Source organism: Salmo salar, chromosome ssa13 (genome assembly GCF_905237065.1).
Source record: "Salmo salar chromosome ssa13, Ssal_v3.1, whole genome shotgun sequence".
In the NCBI taxonomy this organism is placed as follows: Eukaryota; Metazoa; Chordata; class Actinopteri; order Salmoniformes; family Salmonidae; genus Salmo; species Salmo salar.
This window is the reverse complement of record NC_059454.1, coordinates 27821342-27838663: the sequence shown is the minus strand read 5'-3', so window position 1 is coordinate 27838663 and position 17322 is coordinate 27821342. Positions and strand designations below refer to the sequence as shown.

General features: G+C 42.4%; 1 protein-coding gene across 6 annotated transcripts in view; it reads left to right on the top strand.

Moving 5' to 3' along the window:
* LOC106566795 (oxysterol-binding protein-related protein 2) overlaps positions 1 to 17322 on the top strand; it is a 40856-nt gene that overhangs the window by 8416 nt on the left and 15118 nt on the right. For 2 of the 6 annotated variants that reach the window (XM_014135190.2, XM_014135195.2), the window contains exons 2-8: positions 8631 to 8815; positions 12990 to 13113; positions 13554 to 13629; positions 13819 to 13953; positions 14064 to 14161; positions 15233 to 15415; positions 16598 to 16705. In XM_014135190.2, the coding sequence (XP_013990665.2) occupies positions 8779 to 8815; positions 12990 to 13113; positions 13554 to 13629; positions 13819 to 13953; positions 14064 to 14161; positions 15233 to 15415; positions 16598 to 16705 (761 nt within the window). In that variant the 5' untranslated portion in view covers positions 8631 to 8778. Of the gene's footprint in view, positions 1 to 7976; positions 8124 to 8338; positions 8362 to 8627; positions 8816 to 12989; positions 13114 to 13553; positions 13630 to 13818; positions 13954 to 14063; positions 14162 to 15232; positions 15416 to 16597; positions 16706 to 17322 lie in introns of those variants that run through there. The other 4 variants (XM_014135191.2, XM_014135192.2, XM_014135193.2 and 1 more) reach the window with 4 other exon arrangements.

Here is a 17322-nt window from a genome sequence, read left to right as displayed (position 1 = left end):
CGCTCTGAGACCTTGAAGTAGTTGTTCCCCTTGCTCTGCAAGGGCCGCGTCTTTTGTGGAGCGATGGGTAACGATGCTTCGAGGGTGGCTGTTGTCGATGTGTTCCTGGTTCGAGCCCAGGTAGGGGCGAGGAGAGGGGCGGAAGCTATACTGTTACACTGGCAATACTAAAGTGCCTATAAGAAAATCCAATAGTCAAAGGTATATGAAATACAAATGTTATAGAGAGAAATAGTCCTATAATAACTACAACCTAAAACTTATTACCTGGGAATATTGAAGACTCATGTTAAAAGGAACCACCAGCTTTCATATGTTCTCATGTTCTGAGCAAGGAACTTAAACGTTAGCTTTTTTACATAGCACATATTGCACTTTTACTTTCTTCTCCAACACTGTTTTTGCATTATTTATACCAAATTGAACATGTTTCATTATTTATTTGAGGATAAATTGATTTTATTGATGTATTATATTAAGTTAAAATAAGTGTTCATTCAGTATTGTTGTAATTGTCATTATTACAAATACTTTTATTTTTAAATCGGCTGATTTTTTAAAATCGGCTGATTTTTAAACGCTATCGTTTTTTTTTGGTCCTCCAATAATCGCTATCTGCGTTGAAAAACCATAATCGGTCGACCTCTAGCCTTAAGATCTCGTCATGGTATCTCTGTGCATTCAAACTGCCATCGGTAAAATGCAATTGTGTTCATTGTCCGTAGCTTATGCCTGCCAATACCATAAACCACCACCAAAAATGGAGCACTCTGTTCACAGCATTTACATCAGCAAACCGCTCGCCCACACGACGCTATACGCTCTGTCTGGCATCTGCCCGGTACAGTTAAACTGGGATTAATCCGTGAAGAGCACACTTCTCCAGCGTGCCAGTGGCCATCGAAGGTGAGCATTTGCCCACTCAAGTCGGTTACGACCCCGAACTCCAGTCAGGTCAAGACCCTGGTGAGGACGACGAACACTCAGATGAGCTTCCCTGAGACGGTTTTTGACAGTTTGTGTAGAAATTCTTGCATGGTTACACGTGGTCTGCGCTTGTGAGGCCGGTTGGAAGTACTGCCAAATTCTCTAAAATGACGTTGGAAGTGGCTTATGCTAGAGAAATTATGATTGAATTCGCTGGCAACAATTCTGGTGGGCATTCCTGCAGTCAGCATGCCAATTGTACAGTCCCTCAGCTTGAGATATGTGGCATTGTGTTGTGACACTGCACATTTTTGAGTGGCCTTTTATTGTCCCCAACACAAGGTGCACCTGTGTAATGATCATGCTGTTTAATCGGCTTCTTGATATGCACTCCTGTCAGGTGGATGTATTATCAATTGAGAAATGCTCACTAACAGGGATATAAACTCATTTGTGCACAACATTTTTGAGGGTATGGAACATTTCTGTGATCTTTTTATTTCAGCTCATGAAACATGGGACCAACACTTTACATGTTACGTTGTATATTTTGATTCCAACGGTTTCCCCACTTTAACTAGGCCTAGATGTTTTTGCCCGTATCATGCAGCCATGCATGGCACAGTGTGGAAATAACAAAAGTGCAGGAAATGCAGAAATGAATGAATATGCTGAAAATGATTTTTGTTTGCAGTTGGATTGAACAGTAAAAAAACATCAGAATAGAGAGAGCCCCATTTTTAAATCGCTTATGTGTTGCCACCCTAGGGTCATAAAGTATCATAAAAAATATTTCAAACTTTTATTATTCAAAAACAAATACTGTCATACAGTCCAAAAATGTAATAAATATGGTGATATGATAATTTGGCCATATCACCCATCCCTACTTAGCACTGCCACTGGTGATCTTGGCCAATCATATGACTGGATCTATGAAATTAGTGATGTCTTGGGGTTCTTCTGTCCTTGTACTGTACTGATCTGACCATAGATTGTACTCGGTATGCTGGTTAGGCTTCATCAATAGGTCTGTGAATGGGTCTGTTCATTGTCATTACATGGATCCCTAATCCCATTTTGTGATTCACCATTGCATAAAATAGAAACATTTTGAACGGTTGTATTACATACATTACGCATAGTATTGTTTTCATTAGTTGTTAAAATGTTTAAAAATGTTGGACTGGAACGTTGCCACCATGTGCTTACTAACAATAGCGTTTCTGTGCACACACACACTGTTATTTATTTAGTTAACGCTCACGCTAGCTTTACACACACACACGGACTCTCCAGGCTTTGTGTTATCTCTTAATGGGGCTCCTGGGTGTGTTGGTCCCATTTGTTATTTTGCTCTCAGCTAACCCCTAAGAAGCCACTCTGCTTGCCAAACGGGATTCTATTCAATTTACTCAGGTCGTTGCTGTAGCTACCATTCCTCAAAGTCCATGTCCTCACAGGCACACAGAGGTATGTGTGTGTGCGCCAAATTTCTCTGTGTGTCTGTGCCTCTCGCATGGTGACAGCTCTCCATGGCCGAGGCTCTCTTCCCTTTCTCTCTCTCGTCTCTGACTCCCGCTGGTTTTGGATGTTGTTTACCAACCACACAGGACCGTACTAGGAGCAGCATAGAGAATTTGAATGGCATAATGGGTTGGTGACGGCTCTGTCTCCATTATTACTGTCTGCAGCAGTAGCCTCAGACAATCTGATGGGTTGCTAGTCTCTCATTAGCCTGTCAAGTGTTCTTCCCACGTCGTTTAAGGAGTCAGGGACGTCTGTCAGTTAGGTTGTGTTGCTCTTGTTGGTTTAAGTGACAATTTTGCTCATGGCAGTCAAGGCTTCGGATGTGTGTATTGTATTTGCACCTGTCGTGTCCGAAGGAAAGCGATCGGTTGGACCTTAGACTGTGTTGATTGATGAAATGACAGTTTGGACGTTAGATTTGTCCCATTTAGGTAAATGATGGTTAGGCCTATTTGTTCTCATGACTGTTAAGCGATTTGGGCTGCCAACTGTATGAAATGTTCAGTCAGTAAGATGGCCAAAGGAATGTAGAGTAACAACAGTTGAGTTGTGTGTAAGTTACCTTAAGAAACCCTTGTCCCTCCTCCCCTGTTGACCCAGTCTCTAGCTATCAGACTGAATGTAGCGTTATCCTCTGGGTCATACTGCGCTCTTTTTCATCACACTAAATAGACTTATGAGTGAGCGAGTAGTTAGTGTGAGATAACGTATTGTTTATCTATGATGCATATGGCATGATATGGTGCAATGTCTCTAACACTTACATAATCCTTAATGAGAGGTCGATGGAGTGACATGACCTGAGAGATGGTAACAGCCAATCAGATGGCACACACGGGGAACGGGGGGAGAGCAAGGTATCAGATGGGAGGTCGCTACAGTTGTCTGTTCCTGATGCCTCTGTCTGCTGATGGACTTAGTTACGCCAACAGCCTAGAACTTTCAAAGGCCAAGGATGGGGTCAGCAGCGGGAGGTCATAGTTGCTCCTCAAGCATTTTATCTAAATATTGGTCAATGTCTGCTTTCTTAAGCCATAGGCCTACTTCAACTCTCCTCACCCCTTAGTTCTAGCATAGATAGGCAAAACCATAATCATCGATTCATTTGACACATGATGAATGCAATAAAGTGTCATAAAAGTTGCCTAAACACTTTCTTGTGTGAGGTGACTAGTGTTGAAGAAACGTCAACTTTTTCGATCCTAGAATATGAAAAACTTTTGGTACTTCTGTCAAATGTCTGGCGTTGTCTACTGACTGAGCGTACCGTGCCTGCTCCTGTTAGTCAATGCCAGCTCTAGCCTGTCCTAAGGAACCCGTGCACTCACTGGCAGTCTGGGCTGTATCACCACTTATGCTACACAGAAGTTAACACACTTGAATAATACATGTACAATTTTTTATAACTGTCCATTACAGGCTACAACTCTTCACATTGCAAGAAGATACCGGTAGCTTCCAGCTTTGTGGGCTAACTTTCCGTGCTAGCTTACAGCTGAAGCTAACATCAATTCACTACCCTAGTACCGTGTTTGTCATAATATGCAAACCATAACGCAAAATATTGCTCATTTCAAATCTGATTGTCCCAAAAAATCTATTAATTCCCCTTATCTCCCCACGTCTCTCCCAGTCAAGATCATCTTTGCTCCAACCTTGAATGGACTCTGTGTGAATGACATATTGGGTCTTAAACGAGACAGCGCACACTTTTATAAAAGAAGAGATTGCTTCATCTATGCAAATGTTGTGGATCAGTGTTGTGACTTGGCTAATTAATGCTCCAGATAATTTACTGATTAATTACTGGAATATTTAATTGATCTGATTTTGTTTGGTTAATTTGGTTATCCTATCCAAATCTGAGAGGCACCATTTAAGGTTTCAATATAGAGAAACCCTTGACTGAACTCTATCACGAGTTCTCATTAACTGTTATAGTGTTAGTAACATCAACAAAATACAGGGCATTCGGAAAGTATTCAGACCCCTTGACTTGTTCCACATTGTTACCTTACAGGCTTATTCTAAAATGGATTAAATAAAATGTTTTCCTTATCAATCTACACACAATATCCCATAATGACAAAGCCAAAACAGGTTTTTAGAAATTTTTGCAAATGTCCCAAAAAATAAAGTAAACATACCTTATTTACATAAGTATTCAGACCCTTTGCTATGGGACTTGAAATTGAGCTCAGGTGCATCCTGTTTCCATTGATCATCCATGAGATGTTTCTACAACTTGATTGGAGTCCATCTGTGGTAAATTGAATTGATTGGACATGATTTGGAAAGGCACACGCCTGTCTATTTAAGGTCCCACAGTTGACAGTGCAAGTCAGAGCAAATATCCAAGATGGCGTAGCAGTCAGACGTCTTTGTCCTGTCGTGTCCCTTGTATATATATTTTTCTTAAGCATATCTTTTAAAAATATTTTCCTAAACCTCAACTTCTAAATACTCTCCTGCAACCCGCCTCACCCAATGTGGCGTGGATCTGTTTTTTTCTAAAGTATTTCTATTTACTTCGGATCTGGAATCCCTCAACTGAAGCTAGCCATCTAACTACCTACCAGCTATCAGTCAGCAAACCATTGCTAGCGGTCATCAGCTAACCTTTAGCTCGGAAAGCTATCGCCAGTTCGAACAACGCGACTCAAACTAGAGCATGACGGAACTATTATTATTTACATTTTTTCCCCCCGGATTCCTACCGCAAACTCTGAACATTTTCATCTGGATCTTCGCAACTAGCTAACCGCAATCCCAGGTGACTACTCCTGGCTAGCGTTTCCATCCCGGAGCAAGCACCAATTAGCCTGAAGCTAGCCCGGCCAGGGCTCCTGTGCTACCACCGAAGCCCACTCCTGGGCTACAATATTCGGACCCCTTCGACTGCCGGTACGGGGCACGGAACCCCCGCCGATCCTCTACGACTGGAATACTGACATAATCTGCCCAAGGATTCCAACAGGCCCCTCAGGCGCGACGTCCGCTGAAGGCCCATTCTTCTAACCGCGGCCTACTAGCTACCTAGAGCTACTTGGAACCCTACTAATTCCACGACTGGTCTATCGACGTCCCTGCATGAAGAGGCAAAAACAGACTTACCCCCATCGCGACATCCCCCAAGGCTAGCTTGCTAGCCCCACGGTCTGCCAACTGCTAGCCCCGGTCTGCCAACTGCTAGCCCCACGCGCTCCAGCAGGTATATCTCACTGGTCACCCCCAAAGCCAATTCCTCCTTTGGTTGTCTTTCCTTCCAGTTCTCTGCTGCCAATGACTGGAACGAACTGCAAAAATCTCTGAAGCTGGAGACTCATATCTCCCTCACTAGCTTTAATCACCAGCTGTCAGAGCAGCTCACAGATCACTGCACCTGTACATAGGCTGTTTACAGATGGGCTATCTACTTAGCTCATCCCCATAATGTATTTATTTATTTATTTATTTATTTATTTATCTTGCTCGTTTGCACCCCAGTATCTCTACTTGCACATTCATCTTCTGCACATCTACCATTCCAGTGTTTAATTGCTATATTGTAATTACTTCGCCACCATGGCCTATTTATTGCCTTAACTTACCTCATTTGGACTCACTATATAGACTTTTTGTTTTCTTTTGTTCTACTGTATTATTGACTGTATGTTTTGTTTATTCCATGTGTATCTCTGTGTTGTATGTGTCGAATTGATATGCTTTATCTTGGCCAGGTCTCGGTTGCAAATGAGAACTTGTTCTCAACTAGCCTACCTGGTTAAATAAAGGTGAAATACATTTTTTAAAAAGCCTTGAGATTGAAAGAATTGTCTGTGGAGCTCCAAGACAGGATTGTGTCGAGGCACAGATCTGAGGAAGGGTACCAATAAATGTATGCAGCATTGAAGGTCCTCAATAACACAGTGGCCTCCATCATTCTTAAATGGAAGACGTTTGGAACCACCAATGCTCTTGCTAGAGCTGGCCTCCCGGTCAAACTGAGCAATCAGGGGAGAAGGGCCTTGGTCAGGAACCATACCTATTGTGAAGCATGGTGGGGGCAGCATCATGCTGTGGGGCTGTTTTTCAACGGCAGGCACTGGGAGACTAGTCAGGATTGGAGGAGACCTGTTGGTGAGTAAGCCCTATGTATTCAGTTCCACAGAGGATTGGTCACATCTAAGCGCCATATGAAAGTTAATAAAAAATACCCCCCCCAAATATATCAATGTTTTTCACTTTTTTGACTTCATGGTGGTATTTGACTATATTTTGGTTCTAATCTTTATATAAAACAATTGCTTTGTTATTATGGAGTATTGTGAGTAGATAAGTGGGGGGAAAAAACTATTTAATCAATTATAGAATAACAAAATGTGGAAAAAGTCGAGGGGTCTGAATACTTTCCAAATGCGCTGTGTGTGTTGCCACACTAGGGTCACGAGACGCTCAGAAAGAATATTTAGAACATTCATTATTAAAAACCGTAAAATACTGTAAAAGGTATTGTGATATGATATTTTGTCCATATCGCCCAGCCCTAGCATCCGGTGTGGACAATGCCGAGACATTATTGATCTTTACAACACTCAAGGAAAACCATCACTTTATATACACACACAGGGACTTTCAGAGGAAATGAATAATGAAATGGGGCAATTTACTTGTATTTTGATGTTGCCTACCCAGCTGGATTCTGCTAGGATGGGAGGAAGCCTGGATGGATTGCGAGTAAAAACCTGTTGTCCCCGTCTCTCTTGCTCTCTTTCAGTTCCCCCGTTCTTAGTCCAGGAAAGAAAAGCCTGTTAGTTATTTTTGTACTCTATTTTTCTCTCTGCGTTGTTGGGAAGGGCCCGTAAGTAATAATTTCACTGTTAGTCTACAACTGTTTATGAAGCATGTGAAAAATAAAATTGGATTTGATGTACTGCATCATTCATGCACAGGAAAATGCACGTAGATACTGCTTATCGTGAATGTAGGGGATATTTTTGAATGAACACTCCCCTACTGTAGGAGCTAGTTTCTCTTATACAGGTGTAAGCCCTATCATAGATATTTCGTATTGTTAAGGTAGCCTATACTGGTAGGGATCCACATACCAGCTGTGTCGATACGGTGCTAAATAAAGGAAGTTCTACAAATTGTACTAATTCACTGTCAGTTTTGTCCTAGTTTGCTTTAGTATAAAACAAATCAGAATGGAAAAAGCCCATTTAAAGCCACTTAGAATGTTTGTGTTGCCATCCTAGGGTCATGCACTACTCATGAAACATATTTAGAACTTTTATTATTCAACAACATAAAATACTGTCAGATACCACTATACAGTCAACAGTGAAATACATTGATATATTTGGGCTATAACGCCCAGTCCTAAGGGGGGGGTATTTTATTAACTTTAATATGGAGCTTAGATGTGACCAATCCTCTGTGCAGAACTGAATAAATAGGGCTTGTGCACCAACCGGTCTCCTCCTCGCTTATCGATCGTGGTACAGTCCAAAGTTCACCAGTGAGTTTGTTTGAGGCGTTCCAGGTACTGGGTAAGTAAAGACTAAGGACACAAATAGAGAACAGTCAGTCAGTCACCCTCCCTAGTCCTCCTCCACCCAGAAAAACCTCCTAGACCACCACAGGCTAGGTCTGAATAGAGAGACGAACAGACAGCAGAACAGCAGGTAAGGCTAACGCACAGAGAGAAAGTTCAGGATCAGGCTAACACCAGACCGACAGACTGACAAAGAGCCACAGCAAATGGCAGCCATTTTGCTTCTGTGTTTGGTTATGTAATTTGAGCACTGTTTGTTTGGGCTCAGTGGACCATACAGGCCACCACTCACTGGGTCCACTCCAAACCAGAAACCACAGCTACTAGACTAGAGGGACAGCACGGAGAAGAGTTCATATAGTCTACTGGTGAATGAGTGTGTTGTGAAATTAATAGGAGTTTCATGGACAGATTGCCTAGTTGTATTACTGTTGTTGATGTGTGATCGTTAATGGTGGTCTGTCATGGTCTGGGTCATATTCATTCGACACCAAATGGAAGAAAACGGACTGAAACAGGGAGGGACTACCTGGACTTGTCTAATAAGAACAGCTCGTTTTTGTTTTCTGTTGCAAAACGTTTCGCTACAGTGTGCATTAATGAATACAACCCTGACCTGATTGTCTTTGTCCAGCAGGTTTGCTGTGTGAGCTGCAGCCTGTCCTGACGTGGAGGAGGAGGAATTTGAAGTGCCAGTGACCAGTGAGGTTCACTAGAGGGACCATGCTTTAGAGACTCACCTCCCCCTCCGCTAGCACCTGGAGGTTTGACTTCGACCCTGTACAATGAACAACGATGATGAGTTCTACGATGCAGTCACAGGTGGGTGTCCCTGTCTGCACAGGGGGTGGGCGGCCGTAGATAATACAATTACTTACAAGAACTTCAAATGTTAAAACATAGTTGTAGGAGAATAGAATACAAACACAGAGACAGAACATTGACAGTGACTCAGTTATTTATCATCACTCTTGTCATGGTCACGTTCAGCAGGTTCAAAATGGGAGTTTTGAAACAGGAGGGGGTACCAGGAAATTATCATTTTTCTTTTTTGCTAAATTCTCAAATACATTGTCTCCTTTTTATACCTACTGAACATGACCTTGTTGTGGTCTTGACATTTAATGGCTCTTGCCCTTTTGGACTGTTGCGCTTGACACACTGTTATGGACTCAGGAGTTAGAGATGTGTCTTTGTACTTTAGCTCACACAGTGGCCCAGTGCCACACAGTATACTGTAACTTTAGCAGTGGAACTGATAGCTTCAACAATGCAGCGAAGCACCGCTGCAACGCATGATATTTCACAGCCAAGACTCCAGCGGAAGCAAACTCCTTTGTCGGCTACTTTTGTCCGTGTGCGATTGGCTGGGGAACTTCGCGCGTGCGATTGGCTGGGGAACTTCGCGCGTGCGATTGGCTGGGGAACATCGCGCGTGCGATTGGCTGGGGAACATCGCGTGTGCGCTGGTGGCTCCTTGGCTCTGTGGGGAAACAAACTTGCGGAGGCGTGCGAGGGGATGAAAGGATGGACAAAGGGAGCGCCTGCTGAACGTGGGGTGAAGATCACACAGTGTCATCAAGTTATTATTTATGTCTATCAGATATTCTTATGAATCCCAGATCAGATTTCTTTGGGTGTTCCGGGTTGACAAAGCTAATTATTTATTACTTCATTATTTATAGCACATTTTAATAGGGCTCTACACCTTTCTCTTTTACACCTCTTAAATGCTTCGTTCAGAGTCGGTGTATGTTATGTGTCAATTTGTATCACATCATAGTTCATTAGTTCTGTGGCTTCCTCCCATGTAGTCATTTCTTTCACCTGTAGCGTAATTATAAGACTGGCAAATGTCAGACTGTTTACTTTGTTATTATACAGGGCATTCGTAAAGTATTCGGACCCCTTCACTTTTTCCACATTTGATTACGTTACAGCCTTATTCTAAAATTGATTAAATAAATTTTTTTCCTCAAATCTACACACAATAACCCATAATGAAAAAGCGAAAACATGTTTGTGAATTTATTAAAAACAAACATATACATTATTTACATAAGTATTCAGACCCTTTGCCATGAGACTCGAAATTGAGCTCAGGTACATCCTGTTTCCATTGATCATCCTTGATGTTTCTACAACTTGATTGGAGTTCACATGTGGTAAATTCAATTGATTGGACATGATTTGGAAAGGTACACACCTGTCTATATAAGGTCCCACAGTTGACAGTGCGTCAGAGCAAAAACCAAGCCTTGAGGTCAAAGAATTGTCCGTAGAGCTCTGAGACAGGATTGTGTTGAGGCACAGATCTGGGGAAGGGTACCAAAACATGTCTGCAGCATTGAAGGTCCCCAACAACACAGTGGCCTCTTAGAGCTGGCCGCCCGGCCAAACCGAGTCATCGGGGAGAAGGGCCTTGGTCAGGGAGGTGACCAAGAACCCGACTCTTCCACTCTTCTGTGGAGATGAGACAACCATCTCTGCAGCACTCCACCAATCAGGCCTTTATGCTCAGCAAAAGGCACATGATAGCACGCTTGGAGTTTGCCAAAAGGCATCTAAAGGACTCTCGAACCATGATAAACAGGATTCTCTGGTCTTATGAAACCAAGATTGAACTCTTTGGCCTGAATGCCAAGCGTCACGTCTGGAGGAAACCTGGCACCATCTCTACGGTGAAGCATGGTGGTGGCAGCATCATGCTGTGGGGATGTTTTTCAGGGACTGGGAGACTCGTCAGGATCGAAGGAAAGCTGAACGGAGCAAAGTACAGAGAGATCATTGATTAAACCTGCTCCAAAGCGCTCAGGACCTCAGACTGGGGCGAAGGTTCACTTTTTAACGGGACAACGACCCTAAGCACACAGCCAAGACAACGCATATAAATTATTGGAACAAAGACTTAAAAATAACTGTTGGCTCAAGATGGAGGGAAAGTTGGAGCATAACTAATGCAATTACAGTTAACGAAAATGTACGCTTAATACAGTATAACTAATGTATAGAATTTATTTATAAAATTCACAAATTCTACAACACAATGGCAGTCGTGTCTTAAGTATAAAACTATCAATGATTCAATAATCCATGCTTTCCGGGAATGCTATAAAGTGATGACTGCTTTGCACACTCATGGCATTCTCTCAACCAGCTTCATGAGGTAGTCACCTGGAATGCATTTCAATTAACAGGTGTGCCTTGTTAAAAGTTAATTTGTGGGATTTCTTTCCTTCTTAATGCGTTTGAGCCAATCAGTTGTGTTGTGACAAGGTAGGGTTGGTATACAGAAGATAGCCCTATTTGGTAAAAGACCAAGTCCATATTATGCCAATAACAACTCAAATAAGCAAAGAGAAATGACAGTCCATCATTACTTTAAGACATGAAGGTCAGTCAATCCGGAACATTTTCAAGAACTTTGAAAGTTTCTTCAAGAGCTGTCGCAAAAACCATCAAGCGCTATGATGAAACTGGCTCTCATGAGGACCACCACAGGAAGGGAAGACACAGAGTTACCTCTGCTACAGAGGATAAGTTCATTAGAGTTACCAGTCCCAGAAATTGCAGCCCATTAATCGTTAACGCAATGGAAAAATCATTTTTTAAAATTGAAATAGCATGGGCGACCGATAATAAACAATTGGTACAACGTAAGTCCATGTGGCAAACAATAATGCAGGCACTAGGGTTGGAGGTGTGAGCCATGCATGTATGGGCAGAGGATATGTAGTTGGGGTTTGTGTGCGTCTCTATTTGTTATTGTTCGTGTGTGTGTGTATTTCTGGTGTGAAGAAAATAAAATATTATAATAAAAAAAGTTAGATTATATAATTCTATATTAGGTAACCTTGTCAGGCTAGGTGAGTTATGTAATGTAAAGACCCATTTCCCTAAAACTGTTGATTTTTTTTTGTTGTTGACCAAATACAATACTATTTCTCTGTAAACAAATTTAACCAGACTTTCAGCATGCTTATAGAGAAAGGCACTCAACATGTACTGCACTGACACAAATGACTGGTGATTGGTTGAAAGAAATTGCACCGGCCCCAGAACAGAGCGGAATATTTCGCTTTTCATCAGAGTGAGCGCTAATATCAATACTAGTCTCTCTTGGCTAAGCATTGATGAAAGACTGAATCCATCACTTCTTGTTTTTATAAGAAACATTGTGTTAAAATCCTAATTGTTTGCAGAGTCAACTTACACACAGCACTGACACACACCTACCCCACCAGACATGCCACCAGGGGTCTTTTCACAGTCCCCAGGTCCAGAACAAATTCAAGGAAACGTATAGTATTATACAGAGCCATGATTGCATGGAACTCCCATCTCGTATAGCGTAAGTGAACAGCAAACCTGGTTTCAAAAAAACAAATAAACAACACTTGTGTGCTCGAGCATTGCAAAATAAATGTACACACGTTATTCAATAATTTCATCCAAACTGCTCGCGCGCCTCAACCAGCTTCTGTGTAGAACTTGGTTCTATTTTTGATGCCTGACGCACTGCAAGTCCCACCTCTCCCATCCCTTATTGTTTTTTAGGAGCATAACATCATGTATAGCATGTTACTGTATAGCCACTGCATCCAATTTAGGCGTTCATCAATGACAAAATCTGCCATTTTCAACCTGTATACGGGATGACCGGAGCTGGGAGTGGAAAGGCTACCAAACACGTAATCAGATGGTTATCGTCTACAACATCACTATGCCATCAGAGGGTGATTACCTAAGGGCTAGCAAGGCAAAGTCAAATATCACAAATAGAGCTAGATAAAGCCAGAAGAATAATATACTTGTTGGACATAGCCATCAGTCTTGCATGTTTTCACGGTAATCAATCACTGTTAAGTTTGTCAATGTCCCGAACATCCGTTAGCTATCCTGCTACAGATGCACGTGCATCACTCAACATGACTGATGGTAAACAGAAAATGTCTCTATAGCCTTTCCCTAATTTGTGTGTGTTTGTCTGTGTTAGGCTTGGACTCTGATGAGTCGTATGAAGGCACGTCGGAGGCCAGTTTTAAAGATGCCGTGGTGTATGATGGCACCCAGAGGAACAATGGTTCCTTGCCACAGGAGAACGGAATCAGGAAACACAGGTACGCTAAGATTCCTGCTGTGTCCTCCTCTCCGGGTCTTCTCTTTCTTTCTCTTCATCTCTTTTTCTTTTCGGTCTTTCTCACACTATCGTAATCTGTCTCTTTCTGACCTGTGTTGCTCTCCCTCTACTGCCCCCCTCCCTGCCTCTCTTTCTCCCACATTGTTAATAGCTTTAACCCTGCTAGAAGACTGGCCAGTCCACATGCTCCATTTATCTCTAACCCAGTTAGTATAGGATAACATCCAACAGGTCAGCCTCTACAGTCACATACCTTAGTATTGATAGTCATCATCGTGATACTCACCTTCTCTGATTCTCTACAGTCACATACTTTAGTAGTGATAGTCATCATAGTGATACTCACCTTCTCTGATTCTCTACAAGACACTAATATGTTGTCTTTGTGTGTGTCGTCTGTCTTATCCCTACATCTTTCAGAACTACACTACCCGCCCCAATGTTTTCCAGAAACAACTTCAGTGTGTGGGGCATTCTAAAGAAATGCATTGGACTGGTAAGGGCTACAGACCATATCTAGGAATCACTTCATGATCACATCTATTTATAGACAATGACATTCTCTAGGTTTCTACACTAAAGAGTTTGAATTCATCTCACTTCTGTGAAGGTATTTGGCATTATAATCTTGCTTCTTTTCTCTGTGTGTGTGTGTGTGTGTGTGTGTGCGTGCGCACGTGTGTAGGAGCTGTCCAAGATCACCATGCCCATTGTGTTCAACGAGCCCCTGAGCTTCCTCCAGCGGATCACTGAGTACATGGAGCACACATACCTCATCAACAAAGCATGCTCGCTGTCCGACTCCATAGAGCGCATGCAGGTGAGAGCACACACACATACACACACCGTAACAACAAAGGAAGCTTCCCATAACCCAGTTGGATGACTAAACAGTAAGAGCCAGTGAATCCTCCCCTCTTGTCTTCCCAGGCGGTAGCTGCTTTTGCCGTGTCGGCCGTAGCGTCACAGTGGGACAGAACTGGAAAGCCCTTCAACCCTCTGCTCGGAGAGACCTACGAGCTGACACGGTGAGGGGACAGGACATACAAAGTTGCATAGAGAGGTGTTGTAAAAAGCCGTGTAGCTCTGGACTGTGCCTCCCTGTCTCTGACTAGACTGCACACTGTATTGGTCTTCAATCCTTCTAATAGGACATCTTTACCTGCTTCCACCCATGAATTTAACAATAATACTTACACTACCGTTCAAAAGTTTGGGCTCACTTAGAAATGTCAATTTTTTTATTGTCCATTAAAATAATATCAAATTGATCAGAAATAGTGTAGACATTGTTAATGTTGTAAATAACTATTGTAGCTGGAAACGGCAGATTTTTAATGAAATATCTACATTTATCAGCAACCATCACTCCTGTGTTCCAATGGCACGTTGTGTTAGCTAATCCAAGTTACTCAACTAGTCTAAAGAAGGCCAGTTTTATTGCTTCTTTAATCAAGACAACAGTTTTCAGCTGTGCTAACATAATTGCAAAAGGGTTTTCTAATGATCAATTAACCTTTTAAAATGATAAACTTGGATTAGCTAACACAACGTGCCATTGGAACACAGGAGTGAGTGATAGTTGCTGATAATGGGGCTCTGTACGACTATGTAGATATTCCATAACAAATCATTTACAACATTAACAATGTCTACACTGTATTTCTGATCAATTTGATGTTGTTTTAATGGACACATTTTTTTTGCTTTTCTTTCAAAAACAAGGACATTTCTAAGTGACCCCAAACTTTTGAACGGTAGTGTATGTTCCTCTGTTGACATTATTTTCAATGTGCTATGATAACAATCTTTGTCTTTTTTCCTCCTCCTGTCCTGCCTATATTTTCTTTTTCTTCCCGTCTTTCTCATGCTGCCTTTGTCTTCTCTTTTCTCTCTCTCCTCTCTCTTGCTCTCTCTGTCTCTTTCTCCCTCGCTCTTGTTCTCTGTCTTCTCCCTCTCTTTCTTGCTCTCTCTGTCTCTTTCTCCCTCTCTCTCTTGTTCTCTCTTTTCTCTCTCCCTCTCTCTTGTTCTCTTTTCTCTGTCTCTCTCTCTCTCTCTCTCTCTCTCTCTCTCTCTCTCTCTCTCTCTCTCTCTCCCAGAGAGGACCATGGCTACAGGCTGATCTCGGAGCAGGTCAGCCACCACCCCCCCATCAGTGCCTTCCACGCTGAAAGCCTAGTCGGGGACTTCGTCTTCCACGGCTCCATCTACCCCAAACTAAAGTTCTGGGGCAAGAGTGTGGAGGCCGAGCCCAAGGGAACCATCACTCTAGAACTCCTCAAGTGAGTCAAATCAGTTCAATCAAATGTTATTTATCACATGTGCCGAATACAACAGGTGTAGACTTTACCATGAAATGCTTACTTAAGTGCCCTTTCCCAACAATGCAGAGTTAAAAAGAACAACATTTTCCTTCTCAAAAATAAGAAAAAATAACAAGGCTATATACAAGGACTACCAGTACGGAGTGAATGTGCAGGGGTACGAGGTAGAGGTAATATGTACCTGTAAGTATGGTTAAAAGTGACTAGGCATTCAGGATAGATGATAAACAGTAGCAGCAGCGTATGTGAGTGTGTCTATGTGAGTAGCGTCAATATGCATGCGTGAGCGTATGTAGTGTTTGTGTGTGAGCGTATGTCGTGTTTGTGTGTGAGCGTATGTCGTGTGTGTGTGTGAGCGTATGTCGTGTGTGTGTGTGAGCGTATGTCGTGTTTGTGTGTGAGCGTATGTCGTGTTTGTGTGTGAGCGTATGTCGTGTTTGTGTGTGAGCGTATGTAGTGTTTGTGTGTGAGCGTATGTAGTGTTTGTGCGTGAGCGTATGTAGTGTTTGTGCGTGAGCGTATGTAGTGTTTGTGCGTGAGCGTATGTCGTGTTTGTGCGTGAGCGTATGTCGTGTTTGTGCGTGAGCGTATGTCGTGTTTGTGCGTGAGCGTATGTCGTGTTTGTGCGTGAGCGTATGTCGTGTTTGTGCGTGAGCGTATATGTCGTGTTTTTGTGCGTGAGCGTATATGTCGTGTTTGTGCGTGAGCGTATATGTCGTGTTTGTGCGTGAGCGTATATGTCGTGTTTGTGCGTGAGCGTATGTAGTGTTTGTGCGTGAGCGTATGTAGTGTTTGTGCGTGAGCGTATGTAGTGTTTGTGTGTGAGCGTATGTAGTGTTTGTGTGTGAGCGTATGTAGTGTGTGTGCGTGAGCGTATGTAGTGTGTGTGCGTGAGCGTATGTAGTGTGTGTGCGTGAGCGTATGTAGTGTTTGTGCGTGAGCGTATGTAGTGTTTGTGCGTGAGCGTATGTAGTGTGCTAAATGACGTAAATGTAGTGTGTGTCAGTGCAGTATGTGTAGAGTACAGTGAATGTGCACAGCCAATGCAAATAGTCCGGATAGCCATTTGATTAACTGTTCAGCAAACGGGTGTGTGAGAATCCATTGTACTGAGGCTTTGTTTGCTCCCCTTCTCCCCAGGCATGGTGAGGTCTATACATGGACCAACCCTTTCTGCTGTGTACACAATGTCATCCTGGGTAAACTGTGGATCGAGCAGTATGGCACTGTGGAGATCCTCAACCACAGGTGAATATAGGAATGGCTTTTTTGTTTACCTTCAATTCTTGGTTTGGAAGCATATAAATGTGTTAATATCCACTACTTTCAGTAGAACAGACATAGGATTTGCCCCAAACTTCCACTTCAATACAATGTTCATTTAATCATGCATTAATGTCAGTGGGTTAAGTCTTGTTCACACTGGCAGTTTGAAGTGACTCGGATCCAATTTTTTTGCGTTTCCTTTTCGAATCTGATCTTTTTCCTGCAGACTGAACAGCCAAGAAGCACATGGAATCAGATATTCTCAAGTCAAATTCAAACCACATTTATAGGTGATTTTAAATCAGATACAAATTTGATTCCTGGTCATGTGACTTGTCTGAATGATTAAATCTGATTTATTGACCCTTAAGTGTTTTTTAGACTTATTTGGCGTATCTTGTTACTTGCAAGCTACTCTGTTGACAGTTTGATAAAAACATGACGTGGTAGCTAACTAGCTTATTAATTGTTTACAAACAAATGAGTGAATATGCTAGCAAGCGGAACATCTAGCTAGTTAGTTGACTCTTGTGGTTAGTAAAAAAAATTACTAGTTTTGAAGTTGAAAGTTGGATCCTCTTATCCTTTTGAGGCTTAAA